The sequence below is a fragment of the Lytechinus pictus genome, chromosome 15 (genome assembly GCF_037042905.1).
Source record: "Lytechinus pictus isolate F3 Inbred chromosome 15, Lp3.0, whole genome shotgun sequence".
Classification (NCBI taxonomy): Eukaryota; Metazoa; Echinodermata; class Echinoidea; order Temnopleuroida; family Toxopneustidae; genus Lytechinus; species Lytechinus pictus.
This window is the reverse complement of record NC_087259.1, coordinates 30,400,515-30,419,824: the sequence shown is the minus strand read 5'-3', so window position 1 is coordinate 30,419,824 and position 19,310 is coordinate 30,400,515. Positions and strand designations below refer to the sequence as shown.

The 19,310-nt window shown below is 35.5% G+C and overlaps 1 protein-coding gene across 1 annotated transcript; it reads left to right on the top strand.

The window, feature by feature from the left end:
• Nucleotides 1-373: 373 nt before the first annotated feature.
• Nucleotides 374-16,800, top strand: LOC129277575 (endothelial differentiation-related factor 1 homolog). Its single transcript, XM_064110661.1, has 6 exons — nt 374-711; nt 7,340-7,391; nt 8,864-8,941; nt 9,276-9,358; nt 12,798-12,891; nt 15,090-16,800. The coding sequence occupies exons 1-6, from the start codon at nt 634-636 to the stop codon at nt 15,143-15,145; spliced, it is 441 nt and encodes a 146-aa protein (XP_063966731.1). The 5' UTR covers nt 374-633; the 3' UTR covers nt 15,146-16,800.
• Nucleotides 16,801-19,310: the final 2,510 nt, after the last annotated feature.

Sequence of the window (19,310 nt, the reverse complement as noted above, 5' to 3'; positions counted from 1 at the left end):
TGGTACAAGGAAAATAGCAAAATTGAAAGAAAGTACGAGAAGGACAAAAGTCAGAAATTTTCTCAAGATTAATACTGCATGCAAGAGTTCGTTCTTAACCTTTTTATTCTTTTTGTTTCAAAGGTGGCCGCATTTTTAAAAGTTCATTTTTTTATTCTGCCAATATATGACCCTCAAAATGGATTCAATGAACTTCGATCCGCTGTACACAACCATCGGTATAACATCATAAAGTTTCAAATAGGCCCTAGAAAACAGAATAAAGATGCACAAATAAAGTGGTATAATCATAAGTGTTGGAGGTGGGTAAAAGAATAAATTAAGAAAGGGGCAGGAAAGGAGTAAAGAAGATAAAAGACCAATAATACATCGAACAGTTAGAGAGTAGAGGCAGAGGAAAGAAAAGGAGAATGAAAAAGGGCCATAGTAAAAGAGCCATTTGCATTCAATGTGGAAAAAAATCCAACTTATACACATCTTTTTTTTCAACTCTGGTCATAGCCGCTCCAAGTCTTTTCCTTTTTTGTGAAAAAACGGTGCTTGCCAACACCTTATAGATTTTCCGTGGCGAAGCGAAGAAGAAGTGGATAATTATTTTTGGCACCATATTTTCGTTATTTTATAAATCTCAGCATGGCGGAAGCTGACTGGGATACTGTAACTTATTTAAGGAAGAAAGCACCATCAGCAAAACAAGCAAAATCTCAAAAAGTAAGTATGGTTTTCGTTTTCGCTGTCCAGAATTATTATCTTTCTCGAAGATCGAGATCGTGAGCTACTGGCTTGGCCTGGCTCACGCTGCCTTGGGTTGGGTCGAGTTCTTGCCGCTACTTATCGGGACGCTATCCCGACGACTTGAGTTGGAACCCCGTAGAAGCTCGGAGCTGTGATACTGTCCTGTCCTGTGAGTGTGACTGTGTGTGCGTCATGCTCAGTCATGGACCCGGATCTGGGACTGGGTCTGGGGTCGAACAGTTAAATATCAAAACCTTGTTCATTGAATGATTGGGATCGACACGGAATAGAAGGGGGTCATTTTTTAAAGCTCAAGTTACTTAAAATTTGATATTTAATTGATTTACATTATTATTTTGAACAAAAATTTGACCAAAATTAAATGAAAAACAAAACTTTCAAAAGCTTCGATCTCTGACTGAGTCTGACTCTTATTCTTAATTGTTTTTGTTCCTCTGAGTCTGAACTACTCTCTGGCTCCACTGGCACTGCATTGGCATTAAGTTACTTACAGAGACCGAAGTTCTAAATCGATCTTTACAGGGACTCAATGCCAATGGCCATATGTTTATGTATTATTAAGTTCGGATAAACCAAGAAGTGGGGGTTGAGCGACAGCCGAAGTAAGTCACTGTTTTTCCCCTTTTAAGTTTATTTTTTCCTGTTTTGGTGCATTTCAGGCCAAAATGGAATAATAATCTTTATTTTGGCCCAGTTCTTTTCATATGTTTTTATAAAATAAAGACAAAAATCAATTTCTGACATTTCACTATAATCCCCATTTACCGACTGTAGTACGTTAGTGTGAGCTCGCATGTGTTATATCACAGTCACCAATTCGGGCGACGAGTACTATCCAGAGACCAGACTTCAATATAAAAATAAAAAAAAATTGAATTTACAGTCTAAGGATTTAGAAACTACCTAAATAATGTCTTGAGAATGTGAATAATCAAGACATATGAAAAAAGAGATTAAAAGGTGATAAAATAGTACGTTACCAATGTGTACTTGTCTTGTTCTCGAGAATCACCCCCCAAAATGGCAGCCAAAATATGAAGTATATGAAGTCTAGATCTATTCAGGACCTAACTTTTTTAGTTAGTCTAACTCTAATTTGAAAATAAGTCTAACGTAAAAGTCGTTAGCTCTAAGTCACATTGATGGCAAGGCAAATTGTTGATTGTGGTATTCGTAATTTATTGCCTTCCTCAATTTGGTGACTTAAAAAAAACAACTCCAGCAACGTTGGCCAGCATTTAGAGAGTACGCCTGCGCCTGGTGAATCAAACGCATGTTACAAAAAATATGTGCACGTTGGTTAGCACATGTATGCAAATTATTTTTTTTAAATATTATTTTGACGGGCGATCGATACACATTGTGCCAGATGTCATGTTAAGTAGAGTAACCTTGCATACAAACATTTAAAAAGAAATCTTAATGCCTCCTGGCTAATAAGCAAAAGCCAGCATGTGCAGGATTCCAGTTCAAACATGGTCTAACAAGCCAAAAAGAATGATGACAAAAAGAAGCTAAAACAAATGAAATAGAAATTACGATCAAAATCGCTGATTTTGTAAATCCAATTTTTCTCACAGATAATGAATATGTTCGGTAGCCAGTAAAGTCAAATACCAATATCAAGTCACTAAAACATTGCACATGTACAAAGAGGGGTGTGATTGAAGAGATATCCTGCTGTACATAAAAATGATTATAGATCTCTGCATACTTAAGTACATGTATTTGTGTAGATATTGTGGAAAATTGATGAATTCAAGAAATGAAGAAAACAGTGTTAGTGATTGATGAAAGTAATGAAAATTATTTGATGATATATCCTAGTTCATTGCATGTGAACTACCAGAAAAATTTACAGGCCTACAAGTATGGAGGTGTATCCTATTAGTAGGGACAGTGATTTTTCGTTTAAAAAAATTGCCTTTTCCGTTTCAGAAAATCTCAAATTCCGTTTCAGCATGTCAGAAAACGGAAATTCCGTTTCCCCATAGACTTTGTACACACGGAAAAGTGACAATTCCGTTTACACATTGAATAGCAAAATCACATTGAATCGCACTGGTCAAAATTTGTATCTGCTACTGTACCAACAACACAATAGAATCCGTTCTAATCGGATCTATGCGGGTGCATAAAATATTTTTACAAACCCATTTAGCATGCATACATCCTCACCTTTCACATTATTAGCATTATTTCACGGTGAAATGATATTTCATCGATAATTTTGGGGTTTTTTGGACATCGTTATCATCAGTCAACGGCTTTTGCCAATCCGCCATCTTGGATTTTAAGACCACGATATCGTGCTGTTACATCTTCAAACGTAGAGGGCAGCAACACACGACCGTGTAGTTGAACGATATGTGTGCATGTGAAGCCCAACCCGGCCGGCCGCGCCGGGTATAGGTACGGGACGCGTGCGGGGTACAATCGAGTGTGCTGATGTCGAGTGCAGTCACGATGTGTGAATTGTCATGATAGTAGCGAAGTGAGATCGTGTTTTATGGGGTTTTGTGGCCATTTAATATTCTCATTTTGTTGTGATTTTGGAGTAATTTCTGTTGCTATTCTGTGTATTTTGAGGGAAAATACGTTTTCCGTGATTTTCCGTTTGAAATGCCACTTTCCGTTTCAAAAGGCCCTTTCCGTGAATTCCGTCCGTTTTCCGCGATCGCGGAAAATCACTGTCCCTATATTAGGTGCAAGACTGTTTATAGTATTCAATGATATCAATACAATATTTTCTTCAAATTCATCAATCTTCCATTACAAATGCCTTACATGAAATAATAGATGTTGAATTTTTGCTGTGAAAGGTTGTCTCCCCTAGCAAGCACAGACCCATACATGTATTTGACACTTTAACTAAATTTAACCAATAACAGGTTTAGAATAAAAACTAGACGCCAAAGGCTCTGTCTGGTAGAGCCAAACACAGTACATAATGAATCTTGTCTTCGTATTCAACAAACACAAAGGAGGATCACGGAAATTGTCATGACTGTTGCACGCCTTGTTACGGAATTCACCTCATTGATGGACATTTTGTTCTGGATTTCTTCAGCACTAATTTTCCTTTTGGATTATTATTTTTCCAAATTGGATAGATCTACAGTGAATCTTTGTTGGACCTGTGATTTTTGTGTCACCTGCATAGCAGAGTGAGACTATAGGCGACGCTTTTCCGACGGCGACGGCGGCTTCAACACCAAATCTTAACCGAAGGTTAAGTTTTTGAAATGACAGCATAACTTAGAAAGTATATGGACCTAGTTCATGAAACTTGGCCATAAGGTTAATCAAGTATTACTGAACATCCTTCATGAGTTTCAGGTCACATGACCAAGGTCAAATGTCATTTAGGGTCAATGAACTTAGACCATGTTGGGTTAATCAGCATCAAAATCTTAACCTAAGGTTAAGTTTTTGAAATGTCATCATAACTTAGAAAATATATTGACGTAGTTCATGAAACTTGGACATAAGGTTGATCAAGTAATACTGAACATCCTGTGCAAGTTTCAGGTCACATGATTAAGGTCGAAGGTCATTTAGGGTCAATGAACTTTGGCCAAATTGGGGGTATTTGTTGAATTACCATCATAACTTTGAAAATGTATTGGTCTAGTTCATAAAACTTGGACATAAGAGTAATCAAATATCACTGAACATCCTTTGCGAATTTCAAGTCACATGACCAACATCCAAGGTCAATGAATTTTGGCAATATGGGGGGTATCTGTTGAATTACCATCATAACTTTGAAAGTTTATGGATCTGATTCATGAAACTTGGACATAAGAGTAATCAAGTATCTTTGAAGATCCTGTCAGAGTTTCAGGTCACATGAGCAATGTCAAAGGTAATTTAAGGTCATTGAACTTTGGCCATTTAAGAGGTAATCATTAGATTGCTGTCATAACTTTCAAAGTTTATAGATATAGTGTATAAAATGTGGATATACTGTAGGGGTAATCAATTATCACTGACAAGTTTTAGGTCACATGATCAAGGTCAGATGTCAATGAATGTAATATTGTATCATTATATGAATGGTGTTTTTTGTGAATAATTTATAGTAGTTTTCAAAGTCAGCACTGCTGCTATATTGAATCGCGTGATGCAGGTGAGACCACCAGAGGCATTCCACTTGTTTGTTGTAATAGATCTACAGTGCGTATCCAAAAAAGTTTACACTTTGAAAAAGCCCTGGGAATTAAAAAATATACAACATGTGGGTAATTTTTTCACATATAATCTTGGGTTTGGGTCTCATCTGTCCAATGAAAGTAAAACTTTTGACAGAATGTTACACTTGAGTGAGCACTGTCCATTTTTGTAAAGCTAGCAGAAATCTGTTTGCGCAGAAATGCTCGTTTTCATGCTGTGTCAAGGGGAAAGGGCGAAATCAAACTTAACCTGCGAAACATTTCTCATACATTTCCCTTGCACTTATAGTCAATTGAAATAAAAGGGATACATGCAAGCATTTTGTAACAATTTTGCCACCCAAATTGAAATTTCAACACTAAGTAAGCACAACCTTTACCCTTTTTGTGCCAGCTGGATCTGAGGACATAACTAAATCTGAACAAAAGTTTATATCAGACATCTCCAGCATTTTTCACTAAGTTTTTATCATTCAAAGTGGGTTTACATTTTATTTTTCATTTAATACTTGTTTCTCCACACTTTTTCCAAGCTTGTCAATGATTAACAAAATGATACGCACTGTATTAGTAGATCCTGTTATTTTTTTGTTATAGACTTTAGTAGGCCTGGATCTAGAAGCAGATGTTTGAACAATATGGCTTGAGTAAGACTAAGTCATTTAAGCCCAAATTTTCCCTCCAGGTATGCACAAAATTGCACTATTTAAGGACGTTCCACAGTTATGTTTGTGCGCATTATGATCTGCGCATAGTTTACACTCTGCGCGCTGACGTCACAATGGATGAACAGGTGATTAATTAGCTGCGGGTATGAGCTGATTTTTCTCATCTTCTGCACTTTAACTGCAGATCCGATGTGTTATTTCATGAAGCTATAAAGTGGAATTATTCCATGGACCATTCAAAAAAACATTCTCTACAATTTCAAAATACTTTACTCTGCAGTGCTGCCAAGAATCACGAATATTACCCCGAGTTTGAATAAATGGTAGAGTGGTTTTGATTTTTTCTTCACATAGATACAAAGCATTCGGCGCATTTTTGGTGTTTTAAAAAGCACATTTGCTCTAATAAAAATGCTGATAGTTTAAAAACAAGCACATGAACCCCTATTTTTTAATGTTTGTACCGCTTAGGTATACCTTCTTCTACAACTCTGCAAATTTTGGTGAAAATGACATGGATTTTGAATAAAGTGCAGCATTTATTGTACGTTTGTAGTTTGTAACTGAAATTTCACATTTTTTTAGATTGGGATTTTGTTATCTTTTATGCAATTTTTAAGAAATGGCAGTGCTGTTAAACTTAAAATTGCAAACAAATAGCACTATAAATAGATTCTCCATTCTAACGATACAATTATTAACTCTCTTGCGAAATTTGATGACTTTTTCATGTATTTTGACTGAGTAATAGAGATTTAAACTCATTGTAGTAATCTTGGGTGGTCTAAAAATGCCAAATTCTTTTGAATGCGCAATTTTTAAGAACATCAATTTGGGTGAACTTTGAAGCTCTATAGCAAAAAATCAAGCACATGGACCTATGTTAATTTTTGCATATTTCGAATATTAAGGTTCTAAAGTATCTATGTGCAAAGTTTGGTGAAAATGACATGGATTTCACTTTAACTGTGGAACGTCCTTAAAGTCCCAAAATGCAAAAAGTCCCTACTGTGGGAGGGGATACCCCCTCCCACACCCTCCCCCCTCAGTCGCTTCGCTCCCTCAGGCTTGGTCGCTACGCTCCCTCGCTTAAGTATGTCTATTTTTTCAAGAGTGAATATCACCTCTGCTGTAGGAAAAGTTCGACAATACATGTCAATGATCAGCTATTTTGTTATTTTGAGATTCAAGTAAAGACATTGAAAATGGCCCTTTGCTATCATCTTTAGAATTACTTTTGGAAAGATGTTGCAAAGTTTTAAGTGTGTGATATTGTTTTCTAATAAGTATTAATGGGTGTGTTCAGCAACATACATGTGATATGATGCTGGATAATAATTTGTTTTTCCATTCTTCTACATGAATCCTTGACTACATGTTTCAAGATATGTCACACTTGTAATTTTAGAAGTAAAAATTAAACAGATTAAATTCTGCACTATTATGAATTTTCTTGTAAAGATTTTCACAGAAAATAGAAGTGTCCTGTACTCTGTAGATATTACTATGGGTCTAGCAAAGCTACCTACAGATACATAGCTATTTGTAAATGAAATGCAGGATACAGTTCTGAACTTAAATTCAAATATTACTTTATATTTTCTTGACATATTTGACATTTCTTCAATTTTTTTTTGTTTCCACACCTTTTTAGTTACCTTTTCTGCAGTTGTAACTTACAAAAGTTTTGACTTACTGAAATCAAAGTACATTTCTGTTCATTTTTGTTTGTGTTTGTAGGCTGTCAATAGCGCATTGAGGCAAGGTCAACAGGTAGAAACAAATAAAAAGTGTAAGTAACTCAAAACTATTACATATATTCACAACTTGTGAGTTGATTAATGATTCTTTTCACATTGAGACAGGTTATAAATAATTTTCTTCTAATTGATAGAGTTGGCAATATTCTTGAAATTTATTGAAAGAGGCATGTAGACTCCATCTAAAAAAGGAAAACTTAATAGATTCTTTCAAAATAAATTTTAGTGAGTCTCCTTGTATAGAAACAAATATCAAGTGATCCTGTTTATACAGTATTTTGAAATATCTGTTAGTGTTTCACAACCCAAACTTGATATTGATCACTGTAACACAAAGGGTAGCGATTAATTGTACGCTTGATTTTTACGTTTGATTGTACAATGTAGTCAGTGTAATCGATCATAGAAAAAAAGCTAAGCTTTGTATTACAGACCCCTGGGAGGATTTTTGTTGTTGAATGAAAGCTCCCTAATATTGGGCAATTTTGAGACCTTTGCTGACATCTTGATGTCGGACCGTCAAATTGACTAATCTCAGTGGCTTGGTACTGTTATTAGAATTTTTTATGAAACTGGTCCTAGCTCCAACACTGGACTTGACATCACCCATTGTTTATTCCAGTTTTCAAAGTAAACACATTCATGCTTTTGAAGGGCATATTGAATGTGATATACTCTTCATTGAAAATCAAGAACAGTGAATTACAAGTATTGTATTGACAGGCCTGGGGCCTGTCTTACAAAGAGTTACAATTGATGTGATCAATCTCATGGAAATGCATCGATGTCATGATTTTTTCTACAAAAAATTTGCACAATGTCATTTAGTAAACAAAGAGAGTCTCACACTGAATTTTCAAGAGAATGATGAATGTATGTATATACATCATATCTAGAAAATATTTTGAACAAACTTGCATTTTAGATGTTGATGTTGCTGGCCGTCCATAGTTGTGGTTGATTGGATCTATCGCAACTTTTTGTAATTGACAGGCACCAGATGAGGTGCATGGGTAGATGCAGCATGATTACTTCCTTCAAGCAGCTGATAGTGTACCATTAAACACACATCGTGACAATCTGTGCCTCGTAAATGCTATATTATTATTATCATAATCATTAATATATTATTATATTTTGGGGGATAGTTATTTCTTTGTATTTCTCTTTATATCAGCACAAATAATATAGGGGTATGTATAAATTCTCCCAAGGTCAATAAGAGGGGCATTTAGGTCAGTCAATGAGGCATCTACGGCCACGGCCTCGCTACTGTAAGGCACATTTTATATCAACACAAAGAGGTGAAATTTAAAGGGGTCCCAAAGTAAACAAGTTCATTACAAGAGGGCATCCATGGGCATTGCCTTGACAGCCTTTTATTAATACATTGAAAAAATAATTATAAAAATAAATAGATACAAGCCCTGTGCCAATATCACGATCCTCTTGATTATGGCATTGTGTATTTACCATGATCCCATTTTATTCCTTTTCTTTGCAGTTTCCGCTGGGACAAACAAGCAGCATTCTTCGTCTAAAGACACTGCCAAATTAGACCGGGAGACGGAGGAACTTCATCGTATGTATTTCATGTATAATATTGGTTCTATTCAATGCACTATTGAAATTTCACAAAAGCTCTGCATTTTCATTCATCATTGATTGTATTCTTCGGTTCTGTTATAGGGTTGTTACAATGTTATTCATTCAATGGTAACTCAACACTAAATGGCTAGTGTAAGAAGAAATTTTATTCTTTGCAGATATAGTTTGATAATGTATATACTGGCTAAGATGCAAGTCCCAAATACAATTCTAGAATTCTGTGACAAATTTCATCTCAGCCAATCAAAAGACAGGATTTTAGTAGCTTATAACACAGATGAATGAAACTGTTTTTTTTTTCTATTCAGATGCGCATGTGAGTCTAGATGTGGGTAAGGCAATCCAGAGAGGTCGACAAGGAAAGAATCTTACTCAGAAGGAATTAGCCACTGTAAGTTATCAACTCGTCTTTCTGTTAAATAATATGAACAGTAGGGGAGACCGGGGTTAGTTGGAACACGGGGTAAGTTGAAACATTGTAATTTTCTTTAACGTCTTTAAATAAATTTCTGCAATACTGCCCTCAATTTATTGTCATTATTAACAGCCATCCACCATATTACCGACAACACATGTGCAACAAGCCTGGTGAAGTTAGAAAGGAATTTTTGTTTTTTCACCTTCCGAGTAATTTTTTTCTCTTTCAGAAATGTTGTATTATCTCAGAGAAGTTTATAGGTCAAGTTGACCAGTTTGGGGGTATAATAGACACTTATACCAAGCTGCAAAATGAGGTTATTAATATGCCATGGTGAAGTCCCTTTTTTGTGCTGTAAGCTTATGAACCTCAAATGGGCCTCTGGGGTTAGTTGGAACAAAATTGAAGGGGCTAGTTGGAACATGTTCCAACTTACCCCAAACATAATTATGAATAAAAACATTGGATGTGAGAAAAAAATACATAAAGTATTTCACACTCTTCTGAACATGTATTGTATACCATGCTTGTTTTGTTTATCAGTTAGGTCTGAGTGTGCATTTAAGGCCTATTGTAGGCCCCTAATGCAATATTAACCCTTATTAAACTGGGGGGGGGGTCAATTTGAGGCCCCCTCGAGAAATTTCGTCACTACGCCGTCGCGCAATTTTTTTTTACTATACTGCTCACTGACTTTAAATTTCAAGTCTTGCGCATCATTTGAGACCAAATTTGCGATGCCTGTAAGTGCGGTTTCGAAATTACGCAACATTTTGTACATGCATGTCGGACCCAAAATTGCTCAAAAACGTGATTCGATGTACAAGGTCAATGCAAATTGTGTTCAACCAAAAGTCATATATGTATGATTATTTTTTACTTTTGTTGGTTCAAATAGATTTATTTTATGCTATTTATGATCGCAAAAGAGTCCCGACAAAGTTCATCGGAAAAAACAAAGGTTCGAAAAACAAAGAAATACATTTAAAAAAAAAAAACATAAGAAATTATATTTTTTGCAAATGTGGGTGGATATTTGTTATATGTGAAAATTGATACTCTCACCAAAAATTAGCATTCTACTATCTTAATAAATAGAGTTAAAGGAAAAAACATATAAAAAAAATTTAGGGCAATATTCATATGCCTATTTGCATAATTAATTAATGAAAAAATATAAACAATTAATTTTTGTCTTGTAAATTTGATGCAGAAGTACATGAAATTGCTGATAGTACACTTAATTGCATGTAAAATCAAACGCACCCAAATATGCGGAATTCTACTACACAGTCTGCTTGCGTGAGTGGCTGTATAATAGAAAACATCAAGTTCAACAAATCCACACTTTAAATATTTTGAACTTGAAAAAAATGAAGCAAACAGGCTAAAACCATGTAATATTACAGTTTTAAGTAGTTTTAGTATAATGCCTAATTGACCATGCAGTGTTCCAACTTACCCCATACCATGTTCCAACTTACCCCGCATTGGGGTAAGTTGGAACGTTTGCGATGGTCTTGTTCAAGGTGGATTTTTTTCAGTAACCATAATAGAGTTAAAAATTTTATGGGGTACATTTGAAGCCCTTAGATATATGCTTCAAGCTGATATATTGATTGTTTCTCACATAAAATCTATTTGGATTTTACAGCCATTTTTGTCAAAAATGTTCCAACTAACCCCGGTCTCCCCTACTGTATAATTTTATGGACTCGTTTGGACGGCCAAAATTATGACGTCATTTTTTTCATATCTTAGAGGAGCATGATATGAAAACATCCCCAGCCCAAATTTGCTGTGATTTGGTTGATCAATGGGGCCTTTCTATGACAATATCAATGTCAATTTATTATTGGTCCGATTCTAAACAGTTAGAATTCCAGGCGAATGGAGCATTGTAGTGGATTGCAGTGGATTAGTGCCCGGACTTTGAAACAGAGAGTCGTGGGTCCCAATCCCAGCCGTGGCGTAATTTCCTTTAGCAAGAAATTGATCCACAATGTACTGCACTCAACCCATGTGACTTAATTTGGTACGGGCAGGAAGGAATTCCTCTTAAAGCTGTGAGCACCGGAATCGGTAGACTAGCTTAGCCAGGATTATGTAAGAGCGCCTTGAGCACCTAACAAGGTGGATATGTGTGCTGTACAAAACCTCATATTATTGTATCCCCCGAACAGAGTTCGGAGAATACTAAGGATTTGGCCTCGTTGCGACGCCGCCGCAGAAATTTTCTTGTGAGCGCTCAGCTGCATTTCTTCTCCGTTCATCTTCAAGTTTGGCATGAAGGTAGAGTATGGTATAGCGAAGCCGCCGATTGATTTTGGTGTGGGCGGAGACATCGTTGCCATGGTAACAAGAGGTTTTGTGGAAATAGCAGAGATGTCCATGTGAGCGCGCTACTAGCTGCATTTCTTCTCCGATATATTCAAATGTGGCATGAAGGTCCATTATGGTTAAGCAAAGCCGCCTATTGATTTTGGTGTGGGCTGAGACATCGTTGCCATGGTAACAAGTTTTTGTGGAAATAGCAGAGATGTCTTTGTGAGCGCTCTACCAGCTGCATTTCTCAGATCATCTTCAAATGTGGCATCAAGGTCCATTATGGTAATGCAAAGTCGCCTATTGACTTTGGTGTGTGCTGAGACATCGTTGCCATGGTAACAAGAGTTTTTGTGGAAATAGAGATTTCCTTGTGAGTGCTCTACTGGCTGAATTTTTTCTCCAATTATCTTTAAATGATAATTGTATTTATTTGTCAACTTTCTATGTGAGCTCTATATATCGCAACGACGGATGACGCGGTGGGTTCGGGGGATACATGTGCTCGGCTGCGCGACCCGCCGAGCATTTCTATTTATTATTATAGCATTGACATCTATTGGGCTAATTAGGCATTCATGTTGTCATATTTTGGGACACGATGAACTGATTCCAGCCACATTTTGGCCGTGGATAAATGCAAAATCCGTTGTTTTATTTTTTATGACATTACATTTTGGTACTCTATGTACAGCAAACATAGGATCCGATTGGAATTTGGAAACACACCCCAATTACTAGTATGCAGAAATAAAAGGAGCTTTTTCAATTTTCATTGATGCTTTCCACCATAATCAAGATGGAAGGAGTGCAAGTTTAGTGCTAGCCCTGGTATTTGATTTTGCTAGATGTGCCTCTGAGCACAGCTGAGTGCATTGTGGACTGTTTCAAAGTTATAGATGTTGAATGTTGTAAGAGTAAAGTGCATTATTTGTTTTATAAGATGGTAAAAGATATGTCATGTAACTCCTCTTAGCATGAGTAATAATCGCACAAAAAATGGATGAGACATCAATTAAAATGAAGTAAAATTATTTATCTTCAAACTTTTTAACTCCTTTAATATACTATTTTTCTAATCCTACAGAAAATCAATGAAAAGCAGCAAGTCATCAACGAATACGAATCGGGAAAGGCAGTTACTAATAACCAGATTCTTGCAAAAATAGAAAGAGTTATTGGTAAGTATTCATATTTCAAAATTGAAAAAAAACATTGAAATCTTACATATTTTATTATTCATTATCATTAGTTTGTTGAATCGTTATCCCCCGGATTATTCTAATCAGGGTTGGTATATATCCTACTGTTTGTTTTATGGTCCTCACACCATCCATTGTGATTATAAGGTTTTAAGTCAATGAGAGAGATTTATATTTCTTGCCCAGTTGACCTGGAGATACAACTTTGGCCAGGAAATATGCAGAGCTTTGTGAATATTTCTTTTTCCAGATCATGCATCAGTATTGAAATTCAAGTTATTGAGCATAGAAATTCAAATCTGTTGTCGCTCACTAGATGAAAATATGGCCATGGTTGATTGCATGTACAGTATGCAAATTCCTAAGGAATCACAAGATATGCTGGTATGCATCAAGTCATAATCCCATCCTGTTATATAATTTATTTACATATACGGTATGTTTTACAGTCCCCCCCTCTCAGAATAGACTATATTAACCCTTGTTTTTAGGATTAATGATGTGGGCTTATGCAAGTTAGTAAAATTAATTTTATTCATATTTACTTAAAGATAATTCGATTAGGGGTATGTTTCATGGAAGAAATATTTTCATTAAAAAGAATGGAAAGCAACAGATAGAAAACAAAGAAATAATAAGAAATTTAAAAACGAAAGAAATGCTAATGAAACAAAATTTGGCTTCAAATCTATTGTTGCTTTACATAACTCACTAGATCGAAAGGTACAAAGATGAGATGTGGAAAAAAGGTCTGTAAATGCTTTTCACTAATAAATTTGCATATTTTATTCAAAATAAAATAAAAACTTTTTTAGGATTTTTTGTTTTATACTGGCTTGTAAATAATGTAATGGATGTGCATGCCAAATTATGGCGTGAACACATGAACAGTGGCCGAGATGAGAAGGGGGGGGGCACTATAGCACCCCAGTCCTCTAATCTCAAATAGCCCAGTCCTTTAGGGTTAAAAATCTTGTACTGGTTGTTTAACCTAGCCTATAATCTAGGCGGATGCTGCAGATATTGTCTTTGCTGTTATGCTGAACGTAAGCGATACGTCTGATCTGGCGAAGACTACATGTACGCATTTGTGGCTGCAAAGCAGCCACCGTCTATAGACTCTCATCTTGCTTTGGATGTTTTTTTTATTATCGAGTTTGAAATGACGCCAGTTTTCTGTACGAAAAATTCTCATGCATATGTATGAGAAGAAATAAATCGGACCTATCAGATATACGTTGGAAAGAATATTAGTCTCTTGACATGACGTCACCTCGTCCACGTTGGCGAGTATGAGTACCAAGTACATGCGGGAAACTTCTGCAAGAGTTTTGTATGCTGCCGATAAACTTCGCATTCGCGGCATTCCTAGTGGAAAATTCCGTGACCTTTAAAAATCTGCCTTTATTGACGACGGGAGGGATAGGGAAATAGCGAAATGTACCAGGCAATCCCTCTTTGTAACGATAATATCTTCGATTTTATGATCTCAAGTTGTTGGCACACGACAGCAAGTACCGGTACGGATCCTGGTACCACAACACGTCAAACGACGAGATGAATACATGAATATTGATTGGGCAGACGGGAGTCTGTAGGCGGTGGCTGCTTTGCAGCCACAAATGCGTAGTCTTTGCCAGATCAGACGTATCGCTCGCGTTCAGCTTAACAGCAAAGACAATAACTGCAGCTTCCGCCTAGATTATAGGCTAGGTTAAACACAACCAGTACAAGATTTTTTTGTATCGTGATTTTTTCTCGGGATGCGCAAGCTTTCCATATAAATAATGTGCCATCTACTTTACAAGATATTTAATCTTGCCATGTTGACTTATGGCAAGAAGCATTATCTCACCAAGTTGATTTATCGAAAGGGGGATGACCCATTCACGGCATGATATGTAAATAATAATATAATAATAATAATAAAGGTATATTTACCCAGGGTAGCCACTTCAGTTCCGAAAACTGTTCTCCCAGCGGGCCCTGCTATTATAATAATAATAACTGGCCATAAAAACATAACTTTAATATGTTAACTTGGTAAGATTATGTGTCTCACTATGGCAACATAATAAATAATGCTAATAAATCAGCTTGGTTGGATAACATATTTCGTCAAGAAGACAGCACTTTTAGACCGGTAAATATATCCATTTTTTTTCCCCTTTTTTTAGGTTTGAAGCTAAGAGGCAAGAACATTGGAGACCCGCTGGGGGGCAAGAAGAAATAAGGCAAGGCTATGCTTTTGCTCCCCGATATCTTCATATACATGGCCTTGGGTGGTAAGCACCCGGTAGAAGTCCTTTCACGGCATTATCAAACTCTCATCAATTAGTAGTTGTTATGGTAACAAAAACGTTCTTGATTAACACCCTACTCTTCATATTATCAACTAGACTCCACCGAGAAAGAACACCCAAGATAATCACCCAGTAGAGTCCTTTCCATGCATTATCAAGCTCCCGTCAATAAGTGGTTGTTATGGTAACAAAAGGTTCTTGACAAGGTTATAGTCGAGGCCATGTTTATCCGGCCTCAACCTTGGCCCGAGTCATAAGTACAAAGTTTTTGAGAAGTTTTTCTTTAGCTACCTAGTGACTCAAAACTATTGACCACGACTACATCTCTTGTTCTTGATATAAAAACACCACTTGTCATATTATAAACAAGACTGAAAAGAGAAATAAAAGACAAATTTGTGTTTACATTTTTATTAATTTAAATACAACTTTTTTATCCTTTGCAATAATACCTCAGATTTTCAGACATTTGATTTTTTTGATTGGGGATGTGCAGTACAGCTGAATTCTGAGGGGGTTGAACATTAATCTGTGAAACATTCATTTGTGTCTGTTACTAACATGGGAAGTGCCAAGCTCCCATTTCAGTTTTTTTAATTATATTTGTGTTTTGTTGATGTCCATGATTCCAACGACAAAAATTATAAAACAAATATACTTATATCATATTATTAGCTTGTTATTTTCCTGTTTGAATGGTTCTCATAATACTGATTTATTAGGGTGTTTGACTTATCATACAAGTTCTATTGCTACATATAGCATTTTCATAATCCCATTCCTGCTCTTCAAATTAGGAATGTTATTAGCCTTGTTTGCATCATCATTCATATAATATGTTGTTCATTGTACCTCTGATATTTTCTATGGTTTTGAGGTTATTGTCTGTCAAAGTGTTATATACTTTGTATGAGGAATTGTTAAATCTTTGAGTTTCCCAGCCATTGGAACAAAACAAAAATAGGGGGAGGGAAAAAAGATACTTTCTGAATTGGGGCTATTTGAAAAAGAAGTTGTTGATGCCAAATGAATGTGACATTGAACACTAGCAGATTTATTGAGGTTCTTTCCAATTTTGTGATGGTCAATTTTTGACATTTGAATCAACCTTTGCCTGGGTGTACATAGTAATCAGATAATGTATGAGGGGTAGCTTACTTTTCCCTTATGCTACATCCAAGACAATCACAGCTCAGGGCTTGTCTGAAGAGTTACGATTGAAATCAATCTCAGATGTTTTATGCTTAATCCTAAATTGACTGGGCTATTTTGTCATCTAAAAAGATAGGGGTGGGGCGATGCATCACTCCCCCATATTCTAGTCAGAATCAAACCAAACTTTAATAGTACGCACAATGTGTCATGTAAACTACAAGAATGCACTTTCAGATTTATGATACCTTCTGTAATCAATTTTATATTTATGCAAATCGAAATCAGAAAGTTCTTTTTATGTTTCTATTCATTAATTTTTTTTGATTAAAATACATGAACCTTACAGAATAATTTATAAATTTGAATTATTTGTTATTTGATTCTAAATCTGAAAATTCATATATATGAATTTTGGGCCAAATCATGATTTTTTTTTAAATGTTTGTCTCTGCTTTCTATTCATGATATTATTCTTGTTTTTAGAAATATTTTTATATGTGCTTAATTTATGAACATAACCATGATGATGACTTCTTCCAGTCTTTTCAGGGTTTAGACACAAGTTGAGATTGAATAGAATCAATCGTAACTCTGTATGAGGTAGCGAATAGGGTTCTGTAACACAAAGCTTAGTGATTAATTGTAAAGCAAATATTTATGATTGAATGTATTGACCTCAATTTGCAATCAACATAAATAAATTCAGTCATACAATTAATAACTAAGCATTGTGTTACGGACCCAGATGTTTGTATGTTATAGTTCACATTTACTGCATTAAGAAAGTTGTCAAGATCAATCCAAATACACTTGAAAATCTAATACTGGAATACCATCGTATACACAAAGTCAGTCAGAATCTGTTTACTGTATCATGAATGTCGAAAAACATAAATGCTGTTGAGATGATGAATAAAATCAGTTTGAAAAAAAAGTTTAAAATGAATGCTTGTTCTTGTAATGTTCTTTTCCAAGTTGTTGTTTTCATAATCGTATAATCACTTTCATATTTACTGTCATGGACACAGTGATTTCAAATACAGGTAGCTCTGCCCAAGTCTTCATTTCTTACATTTCTTGTAACAAGAGAAATCTGTTAAGAGAGGCACAATTAAAATTTGCAATGTGAAACAAGTGTGCCCCCCCCCCTTTTTGAAAGGGAGGACCTTTTTTTTGTGGACACAATGTCCTTATTTTTTTGTTATTTTGCTTGTAAAATTTTTCCTTGGGGAAAATGTGTCCCCCGTTTTAGAAAACCCTGGATCTGCCCCTGGAGAGGTATATAACACACATTTTCAATAATCTGGTCTAAAAAATTGCTTCGACTTAAGGCGATTATTTGACTTATAGATCGACTTAGGCAAAGATACCTGTACGACTTTGAAATCTGTTGATGTTGTGTCAACTCCAACAATACCAGCTACAACATTGTACTTGGATTGCCAGTTGTGAGATTGTTGAGCGCTGGGGGAGGGGATGTTTCGCCAAGAGTATGGTCGTGCTTAGTGTGATTGCAAAATAAGGACTGATATGCAATATAGCATGATGATTTGACCAATTCAGTGATGTGTTTCATACCATGCACTCAAATGGACATAAAAGTGCAAGAAACATCCCCCGAACCATGCTGTCTATGAATAGGGTTTATAGTTCATATATGTACATACCATTCAAATCTGTACAAGTCAAATCTCTTGGGGCAACAAAAATCAATTCAACTTAGATGTACATAACACTTGTTTTGCATTTCCAGATTTTAGAAATGCTTTGAATATTGAGGTGCTTTAATCAGGGAACATAAACTTTATTTTAAAAGTTCTTTGACTCTAATTTACATTCCATAACATAAATTTTTAATCTTCCATGAAGTGCCACACATTTAGTGCTTTCCCCGAGTGCAAAATCACTGAACATGGGACACAATTTTGTCAAAGATTTATTTTAAGTAAATGATTTTTCCACAAATTTCAAGAAGGAATTGGCAAATTTCCAGACTTTTTGCTTCGGAAAATTATTATTAAATACTCTGTATTAACCTTGAAATATGTTTGTTCAGTAAACTTTGCATATAAAGTGGACTTTCCTAAGTCAAATAATCGCCTAACTTTCATACCAGAACAAGCCAGTTGTGTTAAAGGGGAATCCAACCAAAATAAAAATGTGTTTTTCAAGGAAAACAAAATATCAGACAAGTTGATAGGTCAAAGTTTGCACAATATTGGACAAATAATAAGAAAGTTATGAATTTTTAAAAGTCGTAAATATTGGTAATCACTATACCCATGGGGACTTCGAATTGGCCGCATATGTGATGTCATAGTGATGTAAGGCAAGGACTTCTCTTTCATTTACTCCAATACATAAAATAGTTAATATGTCATTTTTACAAGTTTTACTTCGAATATTTCTTTCATGATGACATAAAACAATATACTACCTGGGTTATTTTTAGATTACTGCCCCAGGGAATGGGTACTAAGGAGAAAACCACAAATCCCTGATAATTAGGTACATGGCCTATGGGAAAGTTGTCCTTGCCCCTTGTCATAATTTACTTACCCAGTTGCCAGTTTAAAATCGACAGTCTTAGGGATCTGTTAATAAAGCAAACCATAACTATCTTATTGCTTGCCCGTTTCTTTCAAACTTTTACAATTCTGATTTATTTATTTTTCTCCTTTCCAACACATTTTATGACCAAGGCTGGACTCCCTTTGAAGTTTGAAGATGTCTTAAGAGTAAAATGTTCAACAGATTTCCGTAGTCCCAAGAGATTTGACTTGAACAGAGCCACCAGCATTTAATAATATCAAAGACTTCAACCGTATAAGAGTATTACAGTAAAAAAAACAGACATCTACAGCTATGTATGAAAAAAGACTATTTATTCATTACTCACATAAGTGCACAAACAAATACACATAAGCATGCTTGCACAAA